This window comes from Tamandua tetradactyla, chromosome 1, assembly GCF_023851605.1.
Source record: "Tamandua tetradactyla isolate mTamTet1 chromosome 1, mTamTet1.pri, whole genome shotgun sequence".
NCBI lineage: Eukaryota > Metazoa > Chordata > Mammalia > Pilosa > Myrmecophagidae > Tamandua > Tamandua tetradactyla.
Genome location: NC_135327.1, coordinates 80,013,134 through 80,038,430, shown reverse-complemented (window position 1 = coordinate 80,038,430; position 25,297 = coordinate 80,013,134). Strand labels below are relative to the sequence as shown.

Below are 25,297 nucleotides of genomic sequence, written 5' to 3'. Positions count from 1 at the left end.
TGCTAAAGTGGACATTGGCCTCCTGAATCATGGCCGCCTCTCCCTTTGGACGTCCAGAACTCCGAGGAAAGTAGGTGTTGTGAAGGACAAGAAAAAAGAGTGCCTCATCCTAACAGTCTGAGGGATTTGATAATCACAGGACCCCGTAGAGCTGTTAAGGTGTTGCCAGGCATTCCCGACGTCCCGACATAGGACACAACCGGCTGCAGAGTTTAATGGGGCTCCCTGAGTGCTGTTTCCTGCCACACGCTTGCAGAAACACTCTTCTAGAAGATACGTTATAAAGCCAAAATAAATCTACTTAAATATTAATTTACCTGTTATTTCTCGGAAGAGCGGAAAACGGAGGAAATGTGGTTTCTAGATTTCTGACTATATATATTTTGGTGTCCTCCCTCCACCCACAAATATAATTTCTGTCCATCATAACAGATTTATGTTTCTTGTATTTTTTTGTGGTATAAAATGCCATAAAGTAACATTGCACTGTCTACCATGACTCCTGTGCAGAATTCTGAACATTGCTAAGCAAGGGCAACCACCCAGGCTGCTCCCATCTTCACATGCAGCTCTGAGTTGAAATAAAAGAGGTCAAAAAACAGCTGTCAGAGTACAAAGTACATCTTGTCTTCCAAAATTAAAAAAGGAAACTTTCTAAGAGATTCAGATACATTTATCCTCTACCGAAAATCAGAGGTAAAATTTTATCAGTGCTCTTAAAAATGTGATCAAATCTTGCAAACTGAACTATGTTTGCTTCTTACTACTGTAGTCATTAGCATAATTGCACCTCAATTATCTGAAAGTCTCCTGTCTGGCAATCTCAATAACTATTTCTAATTGGGATAAAAATTGGGTTTATGCCCAAAGGAAGGACCAATGTCAAAGCTCACACATTATACCTCATTCATTGATTTAAGTCTTAAATGAGTGCTTTCTACCTATCCTATTTATATTTCCAAAGAATTAAATATTTGTAAGCAAAAAGTAATATTTTAATTATAATTAATACATAAAACTTTGAAATTCAAAATCACATTTGACTTTTGCCACAAATACGACTGTTTCACTCCAAGGAAGTGACGTGAGTCTACCTATGCAAAGGATCCCTTGTGATCAATCTGTAAATCAAATTCATACTTAATACCTGGAATGATATATATAAGGGGTGATGGTAAAAGTTCATATGGTAGAAAATCATTCATTAAACATTTATTCAATGCAATTACACATATAGGCATTGCAAATTTATCAATAGTCAATTCAAGTGGATAAAACCCAATTAAAATAGCATATGAGAAAAGTCCATAATGTGTTTTAAAAATGCTTCAGGAATTTTACAAATGCAGATAGTTAGAGGGTGGGGTATATGCTGGGTTACTTAATAGTGGTACATAAATAAAGCAGCATAATTTCACTTGTTGCAGCCTTTATACTGGAAGGGTAAATAGAGCTGAATATAACATTGAGGAGATCTGTTTTAAATTAAAATGAGAAAAAGTTGAGGAATAATAAGAAAGATAGCAAGCAGCTAGATTACCCAGCCACAGCACACTTAGAAGTTTCCATTTTTTGTGATGAATGGCTTTATTCCACATAGCATTTTATTATTTATTTAATATATACTTTTTGCACGGGCAGGCACCAGGAATCAAACCTGGGTCTCCAGCATGGCAGGCAAGAATTCTGCCACTAAGCCACTGTCGCACCACCTCCACATAGCATTTTAACCTTTCCCTAAAATGACAGTTTTTCCTAAGAGTCACCATGCAATATTCCTTACATTTAAATTTCGTTCAAACTTGAATTTTAAATATATTCTTAAAAGAAATTCAAGTGATATTATCTCAGATAAGAAATTTAATACTGCCAAAAATCCAGTTTTCTCTGTTAGAGAACCTAATGACAGTATTTATTTCCCAGTATCCCATGTCCCCTAAATCCTTCTCTCCTGAAAACGACATTGGGGGTCAAATAAGGCAATTGTCAGCATTACAATTACATGAACATTTGAGAAACATCAACATTTGAGAAAATGACTTCAAGAAAATGGTGGGGAGGGTGAAGGGGGGGTAGGCATTCTAATCAGAACCAAATCTTGTGGCCAGTTTATGACTATTTTCCTAACAAGATCATCCAGTTTCTGGTTACAGCTGTGGAATTTATCATGCAACAGCTGCAATTAAAAGTAAGAATAATTCCTTAAGAGTTTTGCAAAAAATGGGCCCATAGCTACCATTATTTGTGTATGAAGATGTCTAGGGACACATGTGCATGTGTTTACTTCTATTAAGAGAAAAGAACAACAGAGCTTCCACTTCCACCCATAAAAGCTTCCAGTGCAGGTTTATTGGAAAAGTCATCAGACACACAAATAAGAGACCCTCACACTAACAAAACAAATAAATATCCCAACATATACAATTTGGCTATGCGTTCCTGGAATAATGCTTTAGAACAAATGTATATTGGGCTTTATAAAAGGTGACTTGCCTATAGCCTTTAAACAACCAAACTATCAGGTTAGCCTCCCCGTGAATATGAATAGCAGTGAGATTTGACCTGATGCACCCGCATTCTGTAACTAACCAACCAATCATACATGGTTAGAAAAATCAGCTATTAACATGAGCACAACCAATTTTTTAAAAAATATATCACCAGGTATTATTATTTCTCTATTATAAAGAGTACCTCCTGTCAATCCTTTCAGTCATGTCTTCCACTTGAAGATTCCTAAGAGTGGCTTGGTAGGCAAAAATAGGAAGTTCAGAGTTCAAGCCAATTTATTGATTTCCTCTTTCTGCCACTTACTCATAGGAGTGCCTCTGGTTTAGTCCACTTACCCACCTGAGCATTGGTTCTCTCATCTGTAAAACAAGATGGCCTCAGTGGGGACCTCCAAGGTTTCTTACTGTTCATAGATCATTGAGCCATATTGAGCTGGCTCCAGCTCCTATCGGCAACGCTGGCCTTGGCTGATAGTCCCCTTGCTTGCTACCATGTGGTGCTCTGCTTTTCTGACATGTCCTCAAACACTTCTCCTCTACCCCTCTCAGGGCCTTCATCGACTCAGCCTTGTTCTCTGAAAGTTGCTGCCCAGCTCTTCCCATGGCGAATCACCCTTATTCTTCTAGGCTCAGCTTCTAACCAGCCCACCTGAGTTAGGCTTTCTCTATGCTATTCTTCCATTACACCTGGGTCATTTCTTCCTAGCACTGTCCAGAATACTTACTAGTGTGTTCGCTCATTCATTCATTCGTTCATCCATTCATCCATTTATCGGTACCTGCTTAGATGCTTTAGCTCCCATGAGGGCAGGGAGTATGTCTCTCATTCATTTTTGTAGCCCCATGCCCAGCACAATGACTAGGTACATAAATATTAAACTAAATATATAGAGAAGGAATGAGTAATTGGTTAAATGAAGTACTATGTAACATCTATTAGCACATTTGGGAGCAGATGAGGGCTTTCTTGTTTCATCAGTTTCACTATGACAGGGAAGAGAAAGTTGTCTAATAGTTTTTTTTTTTTCCTTTTTTCTTTTTCACATGGGCAGGCACCGGGAATCGAACTCAGGTCCTCTGGCACGGCAGGCAAGCATTCTTGCCTGCTGAGCCACCGCGGCTTGCCCTGTCTAATAGTTTTTATAAGATGGAATCATAGAATGCTGAAGGACATTGATAATTTGGCACCGTAATCACCTATTCTTCAGTATGTTTCCCAATTCATGTGTGCTTTGCTTTTCTGATGTAAATGAGGACTTCATTTCTGGTAACACCAGAAACAGGAGGTGGGGAAGCTAAGCTGGTTTCAACCCTGACTCAGGCAGTCTCAATGGACTTGCCAAATACTATTATCAGGGGTGATGCTACACGAAATGGGAAATATAACCCACTCTCTGGTCAGACTGAGCTCACCAGCGCTGACAACAGAAAAACGTGTGTTGTACAACTCTACACTCAACTCAGAGGGGTGATATGAAATATGAAAATATCATTTTCAATGAGATTTCTTCCCTGGCCATGCCAGACCTAAAACTATGAAGGATCCAAAAATGTCTTCATTTTAGCCATTACATTGAAAGTGAGAAAGTTGGATAACTGGTGGGCTTGAATGAGAGGATTACTCATTGATTCATTCTGTTCACATTTGCCAGAAGACTGTGAGAAGAGGAGAGGGCTCATTTTCAATAACTTCTTTTCCAACGGTGGGTCAGGTGGAAAGATAGCAGCAGAGGTAAAACTATTTTTAATCAAATGTCATTAAATTGATATTTGTAATATTAGCCTTAATCATAGAAAGTGGGGGCAGTAGGCTGTATTTGATGAATGTAAACCACCTAGTCTTGGACGGGAGTCTTCAGGGCCACAGAGGAAGTTAAAGCTTCTTCACATTAAATATTATTTCAAAACATACTCTCCCAGGTGCATGGAGTTACTTTTTTTAATTACCAGTTTAGGCATAAGATTTCTTTTTTTTTTTTTTTTTAAAAAAAGGCTTATATGGGCTTCTGTCAATAAATACCTGGTTTACATGGTATTTTTAGAGCAATATGAGTTAGTTACTTAAGAAATTTGAATGCAAGAATTGTACATGAACTTAAGACACACATCTGCTTCTTTTTTTTGCATCATCCTCCCTGTCTATCTCCAACTATAAATCTATGTGCATATAAGGTACTATTCGTATAGACTCTAACCTTCTGAAAGCCTGAATTATTTACCTACCATATACAAATTTTCTTTAATAAAGGGGGTAATTAGTTATCATGAGAGAGCCCTTTAATTTATTCTTTCAAGAAATATTTGTTGAATGGTGTCAGTGTGGCAGAAACTCAAGTGTTTTAGGGGCGTGAGCACAGCAGTGAGAAAGACAGACTCAACCCTTCACTTGCGGGAGCTTGCATCCCAGTGGAGGGAACACAGGCAAACTACTGGACGGGCAAGTGAACAGGGAATTACAAATAGCAAATGGTGTTATTGGCTTCTCTGCACTAGGATGCAAGCATGAAGGAGATGGCGATGGCATCTTTTCAGGAAACTGAATGAAAGTTGAATAACACCATTAGAAACTTAACCTATGCACCGTCAAGACCAAAAGCAAATTACGTATTATAAAACCTTTTAAGTGTGAACATCAAATGTGCTTGGGGTAAATGGTGCAGTGGCTCGGGGTCTTGTTAGAATCCTGGTGTTCTGTCTACTTCATCCTGCGAAGGCTCACTGGGCTTACGTATAAAGCAAGAATAACACTGCCTGCTTTCCAGAACTGTGGTGAGCCTAGTATAGGGAGTGTATTTTATGTCAACTGTGGTCCCTGATATCCAGCAGAAAATTAAACACACGTTCAGTTCACATTCTCTCTTGCATCTTTCACTCTTGAGAAGGTTAGCTACCCTTTTTCGGACTTCTCAAAGCTTTTTTTCTTTTTCCCTATCATCTGCTGGTCCTATCACTTATGGATAACTGAAGTCAGTTTTTAGATTTCATACTTAGAACAGGGGGAAATCAAAGCACTAATATTTGTCCAGTTTAAAGGACTGGCAGATGATGCCTGTGGTATCAATTATTATACTTGCTATAGTTTATGACAAGGTGATAGCATATTAGTTTATCCGTATTATTGTATATGCATTCTGTGCATTACCTTAAAAGCTATGCATTATCCTAACATACAGTGGATGTATATTAAGCAATGACAGACCACTCTGCAAGACAGAAGACATAATGGAAAGGAGCCAAAGGCAAGAAAGAAAATGACCCCATGGACCTGGGCCCTGATTGTAAAAGGGGCTCCTCAGAATGGACTGGTCTTTCAAGTGAATCTCTCCTCTCAACTCTAATGAGAATAAAAGGTTCCGCTATTGCTCCATGGAGGCTGGGGTGGGGGTGAGGGGTGGAATGAACATTTCAAGTCTGACCATGCCCATCTCTCAAATACTGATGGAGGCCATTAGTTTAAATTACCTGGGCAAAGGTAAGGAGATCGAGAAGTCCTCAGGGAAAATAGTGGGGTAATAAGAGTGATAGCACTGGGGCCATTTGCTGAATCATATTCTAATCTAAATCCTTTACACACAGTAGAAAGCCAAGAGTGCTAAGTAGGAAGTAAGAGTGAAGGAAAATTAATAGGAAGCAAACCAAATGAATGTTCACATTCATCACTGAAGAGCAGCTGTGTGCTCTCACTCACCTACTAGTCTGATGACTTCTATTAAGCCACATAATAATCGATAGAATAAATGGCAGAATCTTCAATAGAGTGCAGGGAAAGTCACGCCATGGTCTGGCAACCTCAGGGCCAGGCTGGGATGACACCACAGAGCTTGGCCGGGCCTCTGCCATCCATATCCTGGGGGGACTCTCCAGGGCCAGCTCGCTGGAGACTTTGACCATGGGTGGAGAGCTGCATGCTGGCTCCTAACCCTTTTCCTACATTGTGGGTATCTTCCCATCCGTATTTTCCAGTAGTGGAGACTGGACTCCAGAGAACCAGAGGGCAAGTAAGGCTTGTACAGCTGGCTGATGGCAAGACTGGAATCTAATCATTGCCATGTCCGACTCCAAAGCCAATATTTGTGACAAAGGATAAACTTCAGAAACACCCCAGGACCCCTCTTGATGGACAGAGGTGTAAACAGAGGTATTTGCATCACTCTATATTTCTACACTTTATTCACCACATTAAAAGAAAAATGAAAAGTAGCAATAGATGACATCCTATCACAAACAATATTTATATTTAGACACTAACTTCCCTATCAAGGGGCACCTCTGACAACCAAACAGTAAGGGAATTAAAACCATAATAGAGAAAATAAATAACAGGGGGAACAAATGTTAAAATAAATTTAGTTTGAAATGCTAGTGATAAATGAAAGTAAGGGGTAAGGCATATGGTACGTATAATCTTTTTTTTCTGTTACTGTTTTATTTCTTTTTCTGTTTTTATTTCTTTTTCTGAATTGATGCAAATGTTCTAAGAAATGATGAATAAGAAACTATGTGATGATATTGAGAATTACTGAATATATATGTAGAACAGAATTATATGTTAATGTTTTTGTTCTTAATTTTTTTAATTAATAAATAAATTAAAAAAAAACATAATAGAGAAAATAACAGAACAAAAACTATGGTATTCATTATTTCTAGTGAACACGGGTATGTTGTAATGGACTAATACTTTTTATTCTGGATATACTCCCAGAATATCTATCACAAAAGACCACCATTAACAGATAGAAACAAACAAAAATCCTCACTATTAAAAGCAAGGCTAGTGAAAATAGTCTTTAATATGTAGTTTTAAAGTAAGGAACCATCTATGGTTTATAAAACTATAATTCAAAAAGATCACTGGTAACTGAATTCTTAAATTATTGGTGAACAATGGTCCTAGGTACATTATTCACAACAGCCAAAAGGTTCCCTTGGCAGATGAGTGGATAAGCGAAATGTGATATATACATACCTTAAAAAGAACGGAGTTCTGAAATATACTACAACTTTGAAAACATTATGCAAAGTGAAATAAGTTAGACACAAAAGGACAAATATTTTATTATTTCACTTACATGGAATATCAAGAATAAGCAAATCCATAGGGTAGAAAGTAGAATGGAAGTTACTAGGGGCAAGAAGAAATGGGGAGCTACTGCTTAATGCTACAGCGTGTCTGTCTGGGGTCCTGAAGCACAAGTCTTAGGGATAGATAGTGGTGATGACAGCCCAACATTATGAATTTAAAACAGTAAAAATGGCAAATTTTATATTGCATATGTATATGGGGAGGGGTATATGTATAAAACCATGAGAAGAAAATTTTTACAATTATTGGTGAAAAACTTAGGGGAAATGAGAACTAAAGTTTATAATCAGCATTAACTAATTACAATGCTATCTAATTCTATGTCTAAAACAATCATTTGTTAACTTAGTTTAAATATCAGTAAATTATTAGCCAATAAAAGAAGTGTAAACTCACCTAAAATTCATGAACCAGTCTCCTTTTATTCCCTACTTACTGCCATCAGCCCATTTGATCATTAGCAGTGAGAAATATTTCATATTAAGCATGTTTACAAAAGCCTGTATTTGTTTCTTCACATGGGGGTACAGGCATTAAAGATTTAAGGAAGTGTCACAGGCTTTCATTATATAGTAAATAAAGGGTAATGGCAGAAATAGATATCTTTCAAAATAAGCTAAAAATAAAAGGAAAGCAAAGGAAATATTCTTTTGCCAGACTTCCACTGTCACCTGCATTTATTTTCCATTACAATAAAGTCCTAGCTACCCTCCTTTTTATGTTTTCCTCCCAATATACTCCTTTCCCCAGTTTAACAGCTGTGGGACAAGACGTATGCATGATTGGTCTGCTTATTTCTGTCCCTTCTCTGTGCATGTGCTACGTGGCAGACAACCAGGTATGAAGTTAGTTTTCCTTTACAGAGAACTATTAGTGAAAGAAGGCCTGGGGGGAATAACTTGCCATAGTCACTGCCTCTTAGAAGCAGATTTCATCAAAACTGAATAACTGCTATTTCTACATATGGGTGATTTATTTAAGTTTGCAAAAACTTTTTTTTGACACAATACTGGCTCTGCTGTGCAATGAGATGATTTTTGACCTACACTTCAGCTCGGGCAACTCATCCTACTCTTCTGTCCTTCCCTCTAGGTAGTGAGGACTGCAAACACATGACTACAGGTGTACCGTAGTGCAGATATTTTATTAAAGAACCATATCCTGGATTCAGGAAGATACCTACCTGATTGCACTTGCAGATAAGTGGCCATAGGAACCACTTGCTGAAGAGCTGCTACGGGAATTATTGAGAATCGTGACCAAGGAGTTGGGAGACGTCCTTATCATGGTCTGAAGGTCAAAGCTATGATCGGACAGTGGCGAGATGGACAGTGTGCGCTTCCGGCTCGGCCGGGCCGACAGCCTGGGGCTGGGGAATCTGGTGCCTGTTATATAAACACAACAGAACCTAATTACTTCCAGTGGTAATCTGTACCTGTTCCTTATCGCTCCTCACCCGGTGGACGGAGCAAAGGATAAGATGTCAGCAACCTGCAGTGGAGGGCGTCTCTTCTCCCACTTGTGATCCAGTGGCTACAATTGAGGAAATTCGGAGAAATATTTATCTTACAGGGGCTGACCTCAGGGGAGGTCTGTTTATTAATGTGCAGGCAAAATGATGAATTGCTAAACAAAAGGGAGAGACTTTTATGTGTTACCCCTCTCATTTCTAGTGATTTATGAATCTGACGGCTACTTAGATATTCCCATCATTAATTCACCACAAGCAATAAAGACAGTGGTTCCACAGTTACACAACACACGGCCTCCCTACCCCAATATGTACCCTTTTAAGACAATGAGCCAAAGGAAAAAAATAGGAATTAAAGTATCCTGAGAGATAAAACTCAGCTCAGTTATGCCCTCGTTTCCCCCATGATTTTTGTAGTGATCTGATCAGTGCTGTATTCTACTACAACAACTTATAAGTACATTCCTCTAAATCAGTGGTTCTCAACTGAACCTCATTTTGCCCCCACCCTCATGTCCCTAGGGGGCATTTGATACCATCTGGAGACATATTTGGTTGTCACAACTCAAAGTGTGCCACTGGCATTTAGTTGGTAGAGCCCAACGATGCTGCTAAACCATTCTACGGGTGCACAGGGGAGCCCCCCACATTCAAGTATTATCTGGACCAAAATGTCAATAGTGCCAAAGCTGAAAATCCCTGCCCTAAAATTCCCATATAAAAACATAAATCCTAAGAAACTCATAAAATCTTGGGATGTTGTTTTTTATTTTATAGATTTTCCAAGGTGGAGAAGGAAGAGACTAAACATTCCTGCAAACATGATGACATTTGATGTGTCCATAAAGAATTTTAATTCTTCTCTGGAGCTCACTTCTCCAGTCAGAACTAATAGTGGACAATGCATTGATCAGAATTTTTAGCCTTTGAGAAGACTCCACTGATGGAGTTCTAATCTGGAGGTCAGTAACTCACACAAACCTAGACCAAGTTAATACAATAGGTTTTATGCAAAGAGTTAAAAAGTAAATGGCCATTTGCATTCAGTTTGGTCCATATTCATGGTATAAATTCAGGGCAAGGGATGAGTGTGTCCCACCTGCCCATGCCTGCCTTTTCTAAGGTCATATTTACATTACTGCATTATCAAACTAAAATTTAATGAAAGAATCAGAACAAAATTCCACTAATTAAGAGGCAAATCAAAGCATGTCAAGTTTCAAGTAAAAACGGAGGATTTATTTCAAAGCACAGGTGTACCTGCTTACAAGGACATGGTTATTGTGTGGTTCCCAGAACACTGAAATAGAAGGAAAGCTTCTTTATAACAAAGTCCAGGCACTTGGCCTCCAGAAAAATCACTGGCAATATTTCCTTCATCAGATCCATATGACTCAAGATAACAATCCAATGTGCTTTAAATAACTTAATGAAATTGAATATATTCATGTCAAAGACTTTACAATAAATACTATAGGAATATATACAAATATTTTATAGTCGATGAAAAATAGCAAACTAAAAACTAGTTAAGTTAGTACCACACAAGTTACAAAAACCAGAAAACCTATTTGAACGTGGTACCTACTTAAGATTTTTCTTTCAGGCCCACGTAAAATGAGTTCCTTCACTTAGAATAGTTTTGTTATCAGCCTGACTAATGACATGTCACTACAAAAATAGCAATCCCAACTACGTATGCATCTTTTCAGTATTTAAATCAGAGTATTACTTTAATGATGACAAACGCCTTAAACATAAATGCTTGATATTTACTCACTGTGAGAGGATAATTTCATCAAAGAAGTTTTTCAAACAAGAAATACATTGCACTTTCAAACAATTACAAGAACAAACCCGACTTATTGTCGAATTCCATATAATCCTCAACATAACCCTTTCCATGGGACTCATTAACCACTGGCAGAGTTTCTAACCAAAAGAATGACAGAAGCAAGATACCCTGGAGTATCTATAATTTTTTAGATTACTACCCAGCAGTGACTGAAGAGCTAAGAAGGCCACCTGATGCTAAAAACATGGGAGTTCTTACATTCTCCTCATATCATCCACAGATAGAGTCCAATGGACCTTTTCATCATTTACATGGAACCAGCAAGACCTTTTCATCATCTACGTGGAACCTTCAGTTTGCATGTTGCCTGGCTGGAATAACTACTCTCTTTGTTTTTCCTCCAAGACTGCCTCTTATTTAAGTCAGTTTCCGCCAACATAAATAGACTGGTTTTTCATGGCCTTGCTCCCTAGGATGTTACTTACAGGGATTACTCACTCTCATGCTCTTTCTTTTTTTACTCTCGTGCCTTCTAAGGTCACTCTAACCCCAAATGGTAGAATCAGAGCTAAGAAACAGACATGTTCATTCAAATGTGCTACATATAAATAGTCTAACCCACCACTGGTTGAAACCCAGATATACCCAAGGTTGGCATAATTTAAAATCTATGTGCTCATGTGAACCCAGTTTCTGTCAATTACAGAGTCCTGAACATGTGTAATTATGGATCCAAGTGACCAGCTAGATCCCATTTTGAATCTGCCATCACAGGTATGGATACAATGTAGGGACTTAAAATTGATTTCTTATTTCTCAGTTGGAAAAATCTCCTGTGATTTAAATTCTGAGTACCCCTCATCTTAGATTTCATCTAACTAAATGCTATCTCAATTATTTTAAGGGGAAGGAATATAGTACTTTATACTCTTTTCAACCCCCCTAATAATCCAGCAAATGAAGTATTTCAGGAGTGATTTGGGATACTTTGCTGAAAGGAGATGCAGGAGTACAAAGTGAGCATTTTCTAAACAACTGAAAAAGAACTGGCTCAATTCTTCACTGATCATACTGCTTCATGCCTCAGTATAAGCTGAGCATTCTCTTTGTTCCAAAACAGATATCTCCACTCTGACTTTCTGTTAATTGTTTTGTTTCTCTATTCTAATAAAAAATTCTGACAAAGAAAAAGGAGGTTTCTTTTTAAGTGATGAATGATAGGACATCTAAATTCCTACTTAATGACAATCAATTTACCATATACTCTGGCAAATTAAAATTCCTTTAATTAGTTTTTACAAAGTAAAAGGATAGCTTCATCCTTTATTTAGATAAAAACCGCCACTGCCTGACTAAACACATTCTCATCAAATACAGAAGGCAATGTGGGTTGACCTTCCAAAGATTTCTTCTTATTTTAATTCTTTATTTGCAGATTTTAAATAACTAATTTGCATAATAACAATGAACTTATTTTTTCAACAATCCCTAATAGAAATGTGGTTATGGTGAACTTGAAATGTAAGCTTTACAAAGCCAAATAACAAAACCCATCCAGGATGGGCCACAGTGGCTCAGCACGCAGAGTTCTTGCCTGCCATGCTGGAGACCTGGGTTCAATTCCCAGTGCCAGCCCATGTGAAAAAAAAAAAAAACCCTCCAGAAGAGGTAACACATTTCTTTTGCTTTGTGTGATAGTGGACTCCCTTTGGATGCAAATGTGAGCTTATGTTTCAATGTCCATGTCAGTAAGGAGAGGAAGGCTGTAGATTTCACCTTCTCTATAATCTAACACTGAGGGTTGAATCACTAATCACAGCAGAAAGTTTACAAACACACATCTCTTGACAAAAGAGGAAGACATTAATAAAAAGACTGTGGGTGAAAAGCACAAGTTCATCAGTGCAACAACCAGGAAAAAACAAGCAAGCAAACAAAAGTCAAGCATATGCCCTACTTAAAGTCATATTGTTACCATACTGAAAAGGTAGTTAGTGGGATTTTATTGATTTATAATGCTGTAGGTTTACTTCCTGCATCCTTGCAAATGGATATACACTTTGAGAATCTTTGCTGCAAGAGGAAAATTACAGGCTAATTATTTGACTACATGTCTAGAAAGTGACCCCAAAAGACTTTTGGTGCACAGGTGGTTCAGTGGTAGAATGCTCATCTTCCATGCGGGGGACCAGGGTTCGATTCCCAGACCATGCACCCCCCCCCCAAAAGACCCATCATAAGCTGTGAAGGGGGACGCAAAAACAAGTGATATTAAAAAATATCAAATGATACCATTCCCTATCACTGCTGTGTCTATCCTAAAAGTAGCCCCTTCTGAAACTGTTTTTGGCTTTTTTTTTTTGGCCTAGAAATAACTATTCTGCCTTTCTTAAATATTCAGCAGCAATTAAAAGTCTTGGTGAAATATAATTTTTAATATTTAATCTAAAAAATGTGGGCTAAATAAACACAATGTAAACCATTCTAAAACCAAATACAGGTCTTTTTCATGTTTAAATTAATCATTTTAAATTACTATTATTTTTTCGCATGGGCAGGCACCAAGAATCAAACCCGGGTCTCTAGCATAAATTACTTTTTAAAACATAAATTCCATGAAACCATGCAGTGACTGGATGATGTAGGTCAATATTATCAAATCTGCTCCCCTCATTTTGTTATTAAGCCAGCCAGGGCAGGATCACCGCTTGGCCAGTTAATATACAGCTACCAAATTACAATCACCTATACTTTTCGGATTATCGATTATCCCCAGGCTGATCTGGGTGTCTCAGGATGGCCCTAGCTGTGGAATCCTCCTGGAAACTAAGAGAGCCCTACGAGAGCCCCAAAAGTAGGTGGCTCCTCCTCCTCCTCTGGTTTGGAAAGTTAGACGATCGCCCCATCTTTGCATGTTCCTCTTGGCTCTGTGAATCGGCATTTGCCATCTGTGGTAGTTAGATTCAGTTGTCAACTTGGCCAGGTGAACATGCCTAGTTCTACTGCTGTGGCCATGAGCCAATGGTACGTGAACCTCATCTGTTGCTAGTTACATTTGCAGTCGGCTAGGAGGCATGCCTGCTGTAATGAGTGATGTTTGATTTAATTGGCTGGTGCTTTAATGAGAGAGCTCAACATAGCACAGCCCAAGCAGTTCAGCATACTTCATCTCAGCATTCGCAGCTCAGCCCAGGCCTTTGGAGCTGCAGAAAGAAATCACCCTGGGGAAAGTTGTTGGAACCCAGAGGCCTGGAGAGAAGGCCAGCAGAGACCATCCTGTGCCTTCCCACTTAAGAAAGAACCTCAGTGGAAAGTTAGTTGCCTTTCCTCTGAAGAACTAACAAAATAAATTTCCTTTTAATAAAAGCCAATCCACCAGCAGCTAGCAAACAAGAACACCATCCTTGCGGCTCCTAGAAACAGCCCCATCACTTACTATCCATGGCGTGAAGATATTCCATGTGGATGGCTCCAGCCCCCGCGGCAGCGGCAGAGGGGAAGATGTCTGTGTAGGGGCTGCGCTGGCCAGCTAACAGGGCCATCTGGTGATAATACTCCACAGGGCTGACTCCAGCGTGGGGGGCTAGAAGAAGACAAGAAAGGGGCAGTGATTGCCTGCAAGAAGGTGAACCAGAAGTTTCCCCTGAGATACCCCAAAGTCCTGAAGCCTACATCAGCACATTCCTTTTGGGAGCCTCATTATTCAGTAAACCATTTGTGCTTTCATTGAAGCCTTTTGGATATCTTTCATTTGCTAATAAAACTGCAAGAAAGGAATAGAAAAAATGAAATACATTTCAAAAATGCTTCTTGATGTTAGTTTCAAGATCTCATGGAGAATTCAAAATGATTAAAATGTATATATGCACATAACTCATTCCCATGTTTGCACCCACTCCCAACCAAAAATAAAGGCTTTTACATCAAGTCACGTTATATTCACATTTCTTACAATAGTAGACAACTTAGATAACTACGGTATCTTTCCGGACATACTTGAAATACTTCCCTAAGCTTTCCGACAGGAATGTCTGAGTTAAACTCTCAGAAACCTGAGGAGCCTGATGTAATGGGGGAAAGGCAGCACAGCTTTAATATCACACAACTGAATGATAGTCTACAATTCTGTGTTCCATGATTTAAAAGTTTCTCCCCCTTTTTTCACTATAAACTCAAAAAAGAAAACATCCCAATCCATCTGGAGCAATTTACTATCAAGACTCAGCTTTATTAGAGAGGGTTAATAATTGGTTTCCACCGTCAATTTTTGTGCAAAAACCAGGGAGATATGAGTTTTCAGGGTAGCCTTTAGATTAAGGGAGATTTGGATTCAAATCCCAGCTCCACCACTTACCAGCCACCCAAAGTTGCTGGGCTTAATAAACAAAATAATGCATATAACTAGCACATAGTACCTGATCAATAAAATTTGGCTTTATAATTATTATGTAGAAACATTGGCATTTAAATTGGCAATGAACCTGTACATGTTTAACATCTGTGTCCACATACTTTTCATTCATCATATGTGGTAAAGATAAAGATATAAAAAAAATGTTAAACTCAGAGAAAAACCTTAGTGATACTTTTATTTGATCAGATATTAATTGGACTCCTGTGAGGCAGGAAAAGGAAGGCAGATCAACCAATTAAAGAATGTGGTCCTTGTATTCATCATCAAATGCTGCAAAGGAGATGAAAAGCATGATTTTTAGTAGATCTAAAGGTACCACTTTCAAGTGACCCAACTAAATCTCTTCAAGCCAGGCACAATCGTAAGCCCACTGTTTGCTCACCACTCTTATCCCTCTCTCCCTCTGTCTGTCTGCACTCGTCTTTCTGGTAGTCATTTCCATGAACTTTCAAACCCTCTGTGGAGATGATTCTCCATTTCTCTAACTGTAACATCAAATCCAAAGTAGAACAACTAACTCAATTTTGAATCTCTTAAAGTTTTATTTTTAAAATGGGTAGACATATTCCTTAGGTACCTTACAAGTATATTTTCTGAAGCAAATCAGAAAAAAAAAAAAAAAACTAAGCCACCAGCTGTTGCTCAGGATAGCTTTTCCTGGAAGTGCAGTGAAATCAATGTTTACTGAGAAACCTCGTGTCATGCAGCTTCCCATCGACCATAGCTAGTCTCTGGAAGGAGTTTATGTAAAAAAATGTGGACAGTGTACAGAAGTCATATCCAACATAGTGGCCAGTGAAACGAAGTGCATGGCATTCCTCTTTGCTTTCAAACAAGAGCAGCTATTTATGATCCACTGCAGAGAATTCTTAACCCACTATCCATAATTAATAATGCTTACACAGTTCTGGATCTCAATTCAGACTCCAGCAATCATAGGAAAACAAAAGTGGGTACGAGTGCATGAGCTGGGAAACACTTTTTCAAATCAAAGTAACAGTTTATAATCTGACTGTTTGGGAATCCACAGCCCCACTTAGAAAGAGTCATGTGAAAAGTAATTAATCGGGAGGTGAATGGAATCAAGTAATTTGATCCTTGAGAGTCTAAAGTAAGCATCAAGTATGAGAGAATTAAAATCTATGTTCACTTCCTTCGCCCACTATATCCCTCTTCCAGTTTTCATTTTGTGTGGCCAAGGATAAAAAGTACGTGTAACAGGTCTGAACCATCACATTCTCTAAGACCTCTGTACTCAGAGTGTGGTCCATGGACCAGAAGAATTAGCATCACCTGGAAGAAGTACAAAAACTCAGGTCACATTCAGACCCACTCACCACAGAATTGCATTTGAGCAAGATGCACAGATGAGTCATACATACGAGAGTTAAAGAAGAATTGCTTTAAGAACTATATCTGCAACAATGCACATCTCAGGTATACCAAGCAGAAAAGAGTTTATTGGGAGCTACACACATACATATTGTGCAGATGACTAAAGGCCCAGTATAAAATGTGTTCATTTTTAGAATGATCAGAAGAATGGTTAAGAGTAAAGATTCTGGCATCCAGGAAATCTGGTTCTGAGTCTCTCCCCTGCCCACTCACTAGCCACAAGATGACTAGGATGCAATTCCTTAGCCCCGTGCACTTTGCTATTCTCATCTGACAATGGAGATGATAATACCAACCACACAGAGGTATTGCAATGCTGAAAAGGAGTAATGCACTTAAAGCACTTAATACAGTGTCTGGCATGTGGGAAACACTCAACCATTAGATCTTGTGCTGGTTTGAAGGTGTTGTGTACCCCAGAAAAGCCATGTCCTTTAATCCTGAGATTGAACATTGCAGGACGGAAACCTTTCTGACTAGACTTCATGCCCAACTGTGGGTGTGGCCTTTTTGTTAGGTGGAGATGCACCTCCCCCATTCAAGGTTGGTCTTTTTTTTTTTTAAACTTTGAGCCATTTATTTGCTTATTCACATCGTCATCATCATGGACTATGTTTACAGTGAAATGACTTCACCTTGTATCTCCCTTAGGAAAAAAACAAGACACTTCAGAGTAACAATGTCATCCTATGGAGAAGTTCACTGTTTGGTCATCAAGGTTGGTCTTGATTAGTTTACTGGAGTCCTTTAAAAGGGGAAACATTTTGGAGAAAACTCAGATGCAGACTCTTGGAGAACAACTGCTTCACAGCTGACAAAGCCAACAGAAGACCCAGACATTTGGAGAAGAAGGGCCCAGCAGACATCACCATGTGCCTTCCCATGAGATGCTAAGCAAGCCAGAACCCAGAACTGGGTCTTAGAGGAGCTAAGTGAAGGCCCACAGACACCAAGTGAGGAACCCCCACAGGAATCAGAGGCTGAAAGCAAAGGAGCCCAGGAGCAAGGGACCAGCAGATACCAGCTACATGTCTTCCCAGCTGACAGAGGTGTTCCAGATGGCATCAGTCTTTCTTGAGTGAAGGTAACCTCTTATTAGTTTGGACATTTTCCTGGCACCAGAACTGTAAACTTGTAACTTACTAAATTCCCTTTTTAAAAGCCACTCCATTTCAGGTAATTTGCCTTCCAGCAACTTAACAAACTAATACAGATCCACTTTATACAGCATCCCAGGTGAGGTGGAAAAGGGAGGTGACACAATCTGTGGAAAGAGAATTAGTCTGAGACTTACCATCTGTGGGGCTGAGTCCCCGGGCAGCTGAAATCATAGACAATGATGGGCTGCTGTGCAAGGATCGTATGTAGTCCATGTACGGGTTAATGTAAGGGTGGGGTGGGCTGAATGGAGACTCAGAAGCTGCAGCTGGGTTCCGGTGAGGGGAGATCCTAATGAAGGGCAGGTCCGAATATGTTGGGCTACTGGATAAGGCAGAAGGCCTAGATAAAAAGAAAACCAGATATGATAGGTATGAATGAGACATACATATCCGTAGGCAGGGGTTGGCTGTGAAAGAAAATAAGATTTTATGTAAACCCAAATGTCTTGGGAAAAAAAAACAGGCATATATGTTTGTGGCATTATTACTGTAAAATCATGGCCATATAATGCAGGGAGAAGCTACCTCGCCCTTATTTGAGCAAAGAGAGTTGACCTTTGAGAAATCTGATGGTTCTCTGAATATAAGAAAAGAAAGGTCAGCTTTTGGCTTCCTCCATGAGAAGAAGTTCCAAACAGCAGGCATTTGAGGTTAAAGTCATTGGTCGCTACATTGATATTTTCCATTTGACTCCGACGTTTAACATCAGCATTTTAAACTTACCTTTTACTATCACGGTGATGTATTAAAAAAAAGACTGCAACCCCAAATTCATCTGGTCTCAAAGTCTGACCATTCATTCACATGGTAGAGCTGCACACAAATGAGAAAAGAGACTAACTGCAAAAGTCGGTAAGAAATTTGAAATCAGACGCTGTATATACCCTTTCACGTGCTTTAAGGGTCCGGCAATTGATGAACAACACCGGTTTTACAGATCTGGGTTTCACTATTTTGAAGGCAAAATCTCCTCTCCGTGAGGCAGCACTTCCAGCGAGCCCTCTGCTTGATCCAGTTTTGCATGTGGCACCCTGATTAGCCGTGATCATTGAGCCATCAGTGATTAAGTATTCCTGGGCTGGAAAGTTTGGAAAGAATGGGGTTGTGATCAAGCCAAAGCCCCCGTTATAATGAGCTCAGGATAGAATGCAAACTTCGGCCCAATGAAAATAAATTCTAAAACAAACCGACTACTCAACTACTCAAGCTTGATCCCTTCCGGGGATCCCCATGCCCTGCCCTCCCACTTCCCCTACACGTCCCCAGGGACAGCTGTTTTTACAATGGCCAAGCTGGGTAACCCCCGGGCTGCCTTGTTCCTTCTCTAATAGAAAACGTTTGTGTGGATAATCCAGTGAACTGGCTGTGACAGACTAAACACTTGTGCTCTCCGTTTTTCTCATTCACTGAGGTATGGCCATAAAGAGGAGAGGCAGTGATAGAGACAGATCTACTGCGAATGGCAAATTCCTCTTAGGACGCCGGCTTTAGGAACGAAATGAAAAGGAAGGGGAAAGGCATTTTCTCATCATCGCGCCTCTCCTAAAGCAGGCACACACACTCATGGCCGGGCCTTCTGGCCCCATCACCCTGTCAGAATATAATCTTGGTAGAAGCCAGTTCCACTAAGTGCACAGCTCAGGCACTGAAATAAATGAAACCAAAGATCAGATAATGAATTTTCTCTCGGAAGAAAATAAAAGAGGTTGAAATATGGGGCAGAAGGAGGGGAGGACTCTCTCACGTGTTCCTTCTCTCATTTGAACTAAAAAAAGAAAATGAGCTTTTTTATTTGTTGTTCAGATGCTACTTTGGAGCAAGTAAAATAAAAATCCAGAGTTTTCTAAATATACATGTGGGAAGGGTGAGAAGTCACCACAAATGAAGGCTATTTCTTTTCAAAAGGCAATCTGAGGTTTTCATACCCACCCGGAAATTAGGGACATTACTCAGATTCAAATAGAAAACAGCATAACCTATTAATCTACCTTATTTTAGCTCTTTATAACAAAAGTTAGCTCTGTGTCAGTGGTTAAAAAAGCATTTAAATGTGCTTGTAAATAAATGAAAAAGAGATCACAGAGACGTCAAATTCATTCATTCATTTTCTGCAAGAAAGGGAAAATCAATCAGTTCTTCCAGTGTGATTCGAAAGTAATTACTACAAAACCCAAACTTATTTATGAAGTTATGGTAAGAGAGTGGCACAGCAGAAATGTAGAAAAGTGGACATCTCAAGGAATCTCTGAGATGACACTTCTTAAAGCAAGCTTTTGTGATCCACAAGAAATTCAGTCTGAACAATATCAACTGAAAATGCAGGGAACGAGATGCCATTTCTTTAGTGGCTATTTCAATGTAGACAAAGATTTGAACCTATTATTTTTCCAAAAAGCCCAGATTTGAGAAGGGAATATTCTCAAATATTCTTAGAGGCCCATATTCTATTTTGAAGAACCACACACAGAAAAACCAAGCAGCATGTAGAAAAATATAAAAATTAGAGAGCTCATACTTGGGTGCCCACCAATCCCAAAGAAAGCAAAGAAGCTGGAGTTCAGGCCGACACCCTTCTCACAAAGCCAGTGTTAGTCTGATGTTGGTGTTACTGCTTTTGCTTTAATTTGACTATTCCCAAAAGAAATATGATAACTATTAAAAGAACTTTTGATGGGTAAGAACCCAGACCTCTCCCTATTTTCCCTGGCAGGAACAGGAGGCATCTATATTCTGTTTAGAAAAGGTTAAGATGTAATGTTAGAAAAGAGGGTTCTCAGGGTTCTCGCCTGCCCATGCAAAAAAAAATAAGAAAAGATGAGGGCTCTTCCAGGATTTGGAGATAAAGTCAGGAAAACTCGTCCCAGCACCACTCACGTGAGCTGTCATAAGCAGGCATGCCCCTTTCAGAGTAAAACTGCAGAGGGGATGTGGGAACATCTATTTACAAATAAGGTGGCTGGACACAGCCTTCAGACAGGAATGCAAATAAGAAAAGCTCTAAGTTAATTCACTGCCCTAAGGAAACAAGCCACCTGGCAATTAAAGGACAACCACCCCCAGTATATGAATGGAGAAAGGTTTACTAAGGGCTGCTTGGGGAGGGGCTCAGCGGGCACTCTGGAGACAGGTGTGTCACACCAACGGAGCAGAGGCACAATGACAGGGCTGGGTTCTCAAGGGACCCAACTGTGTGAGGCCAGTTCTGCCCTTAGCAGCTGTGCACCCCCAGCCATGACCCCACCCTCTTCTTCTCCTTAATGGTCCGATGGGGGACCCCTACCTCACGGGGATCCTGAGGAATTAGTTGTGAGTAAAGCCTTGTGCACTGAGCCTAGTACTTAAAGAATGCTCAATACATTATCCATCTATCTAAAAATCACGTGAGATACATATATATGAATAACACACAGTATACTAATACAGTCTACCCCAATACATTCACATACACATGTAGACTCAAATATATTTACAGACATATATTAACAGACTGACATATGTTAGAGGGGTAAATACAGCATAATAGGTGATTTTCAAGCCCTGAAATACTGGAACTCACTCTTCAAAGCAAATTTTATGATTAAAATATAAGTCTGTTTTGTTCCCCAATCAAGCTGGTGCCTGAAGCATCCCCTTGGATTTCCCAGGACCCCCTCTTAATAAAGTCATAAATCCATACAAAGCAGTTAAGAACACAAACTCAGTAGTTAAACACAAGGGTTTGAAGAAACCAGAATTGAATTCAGGCTCTATCACTCAGTCGTTCTGTCACTTAAGCATCAGTTTCCTTACACATGGAACTGGAGGAACAGCTCCCCCAGTCAGGACTGCTGTGGGGACTGGGAGCCAGGGCTGCACAGGTACGAACTCGGTGCCTGACCCGCACCAAACACTCAGTAAATGGTATGGTTGTAAATGTCCTGGTCGGAACCAGGCAACAAACTTTTTCTCGCTGATTCTAAACTCAGCAAACAAGCATCGGTTTCCTTACTGTTTGGTTTCTCACTTTAATATGATAACATTAATTCTGTGTCTTTATCAGGCTCTCATGAGTTGGGTTAGCATGAGTTCTGTCTTTAGTGTTGATGCCTGACAAAATGAGTTTCTAAACAACAAAGCTGAGCATCTATCCTTGAACTGACATGGATAAAAATACATATAAATTACAGTATTAAATAATGTTGCTTTTAACATGACCTAACAGAGACAATTCTGGTAAATTCTTGGGAGACAGATCATTTGCTGGTTATTTTGTTTTTAACTGTAAGGCAAACTTGAGAAGGGAGTTCAAGTTCCTTTAATCTAATAGGTGATGTGTGCTGTCTGCTGTGTGACAGAGCCATTCAAGGGTTTGACCAGAGGGTGAATCCTACCCAAAGAAGAGGAGGTAGGAAAAGTTTGGGGAAGGCAGGCACAAAACCTGCCACATACTATTAAATGCCATATTATTTTACAATCTATCATAAACTTGACCTGGTACATATTTGTCAAACCTGTTACAAATCTCTGCATTCACTGGAGGAACATGCTAGCACCAGAAAAAAGTCTGCAAGTGTCTCGTTCTAGGTTTTTATTTTTAGTAGATACACATGAGGTGGAATTAAAGATTACTGCTGTTCTACTGAAGGCCAACTTCTCTTGTCTTAGGGACTCTCAGTTCTCTCCTGCCGGCTTCTGGAACTGTTTCTGGCTCAATCAGTGAATAGGTACAAACCACGGGGAGAAAAGCCAAAATAACACAACATATTCTGGGGAGAATCCTGAAATAACCAGTCCAAGAACAGACATTCCATGATATTTATGTTGTAGGAAAAGAATATTAAAATATGCCTCTATAACTTTCCAGAAACCTACAACCTCCAGATGGGTCCCTGGCCCAGATAAGTCCAGAAACCTAGAGGGCCCAGCTTCTCCAGAACATCAGATAGTTCCATCTCCCTACCTCATATCAGAGACAGACCCTTACAATATGAAGAATTTGGAATTGCCATAGTCCAAACACCCCTAAAGAGAGGGATGGAAAGATCAAAGGTGATGGTGGAGTTATACAGAGAAGACAGGATTTAACAAATGAATATGATTAAATGGATATCTCTTAGTCTCCAGTATTTTAGAACAGAGAGAAGTAAAAACCTAAAATTGGGGAATTTTAACCCATGTCAAACACTGAAATATGTTGTACAACTAATTATGGTGCTGCGTTTTGAAATTTATGCTCATTTGTATATGTTATTTTTCACAAAAAAAGAAGGCAAAAAAGTCTATTGTGATGATAAAAAAAATACTGAAGCCCTCCTAGCCTCCTATATTCCGGAGCAGCTAGAAGAAAAAATATGAGAGGATCGTATGGTAGCCCATGACAAACTCTGGGATCTGTCCTGTAACCACTTGTTGAAGAGTGCTTTGAAAACTATTGCTTTTTTATTTCTTTGCTTTGTATATATGTTATACCATACAATGAAATATTTTCTTAAAAAAGCCTCTAATCCTTCAAACTAAACAACACACACTGCTGCCTGGAAAGCAGAGATTCCCAAACTGGTACCGTTTATGTGGGCTGCCAGGGCATGGCTGAGAAAATGAGCTACTGTCCCACTAACATATGCATCTTGGCTTATGCAGGAAAGAAGGTCCCAGAATTCCCACCCTGGCATCATATCGCTCATTGTTTCCAAACTGATGACCTGAGTAGCTGTCAGTTTGTTTTCCTATGTTGCCCAATGGACAAATGAAGTATAATTTCAGACACGAAAAAAACGTAGGGGTTAATTTGAAGTTCTCCCAAAAGATGATATAGCAATATAATGCTGTTGGGTTTTTTGTTTGTTTTGGAGATAACTTAATTTCAGATTAATTTTTAAAAGGTCATGAAAATAGATTACAATGAAAAGAGTAGAGGATTCTTATTAGAGCATTGTTTTAGCAGTACACTGCGATAACCTTAAAAACAAAAACACATATTGCAGAGAATAACTGGACCTCTTAGCTTGAATGAAATATCACTATATAATCTAATTTGTTACTGCCTTTTCATGTATCTTATTGGGTTACTAAAATGCCAAGATTAAAATCACGGTGTTTAATCACTCGCATTGCCCATTATGAGAGCATTAAGCTAGGTTCCTAGGCCTGATTACTGCAATTTGCTTCCACGTGGCTTGGAATGCTAGAAATGTCACATACCCCTTACATCTTTGCATGAGTGCTCCAGCTACCAGAGACCAAAGTGTACTGGATTTTTACCTAACAAGTTTACATTTTGTTTTTTACACAACCAGTAGACACTCTTTTTACATTCAAGCAGTGGCTTAACATAGAACTAAGGTTTATGGTCCTTTATAAAGCATTTTAACCAATGAATTATTGATTCAATAAGCACAAAATTTTAACGAGCCACATATTGTAACAAATTTTTTCGTTCTCCATACAGCAAAGGGAACAAATATCTAAAATATTTACGACTGATATACTAGACACCATCAAGAGATTTGTATGTGCCTAGACTTCATTTTTCTCTCCATTCCAGCTATCCTCTGCCTGGGGTCATAATGTGACCTCGAAATTACTGAGGACTGTGCCGATTACTTTCCATTTGCCATTCCATTGCACCCGGACCCCACCCCCATCAGCCTGCAACCACTGGTCTATGGTTCTGAATCAGCTGCTCACTCTTCTTTGGGCTTCTGCCAATGAAAAGCACTGGGATGAGATGGTGGTAGAAGGAAGAGAAGTCAGGACAGCCCCATGACCAACTCTCCGCTAGATGTGGTTGCTGCACCCATGGGTGCTCCCACTTAAATAGCCCCAGCCGTGATGGCACCACTTTTCCAACTGTTCGCCTTTTCAGTTTAGGGGTGGTAACCCCTCCCGACTTTTGCCAGTCCCTGGACACTTTATATCACTTGTGGTCCCCTTAACCCTGCACACACCTCTGTAAATCTCCCTCTATTAAAATGTCAGGGCCCTAAGTGATACGATGGTTCAGTTTCAAGTCTCTTTCTCGCCTTCTTAGCAGCTTAAGAATATTTTCCAAAAAACTGTGATTATATTATGCCCTATTGCAAATTTACCGAATTGGATTTGAGATTTTAAAATTCCATGTATAACAACACACATGAATATTTCAATGATGTCTTCAATGATGTTAGATATGCATTTTATTAAAAATTCATTTACTAAGAACCCGTTATGATTCCAAGTGGTTGGAGGGATTTTGGGAACCATACTATATGGTCACATGACCCATGTTCTTTAAGAGTTTATAGCCAAATGGGGCAAAATATAAAATATAAGTAAAATTTTAAAATAACATATAAAAATATAAGCAAAAATACAATGAGGCTATAAGCAAGTGCTACTGATGAATAATACAACTAAAAAACACAAGAGGCTTCCAAGATGCATCCTGGTCATGAAAAATACGGAACATGAACCTCACCGGGAAGATATATATGATTTGGAGAGAAGCA

At 39.3% G+C, this 25,297-nt stretch overlaps 1 protein-coding gene across 3 annotated transcripts in view; it reads right to left on the bottom strand.

Annotated features, from left to right (window-relative positions):
• GLI3 (GLI family zinc finger 3) overlaps window positions 1-25,297 on the bottom strand; it is a 278,925-nt gene that overhangs the window by 79,643 nt on the left and 173,985 nt on the right. For all 3 annotated transcript variants that reach the window (XM_077119394.1, XM_077119398.1, XM_077119399.1), the window contains 3 exons: window positions 17,966-18,171; window positions 14,299-14,445; window positions 8,780-8,981 (listed from right to left, as the gene is read on the bottom strand). In XM_077119394.1, coding sequence (XP_076975509.1) covers window positions 8,780-8,981; window positions 14,299-14,445; window positions 17,966-18,171 — 555 coding nt within the window. The remainder of the gene's footprint in view (window positions 1-8,779; window positions 8,982-14,298; window positions 14,446-17,965; window positions 18,172-25,297) is intronic.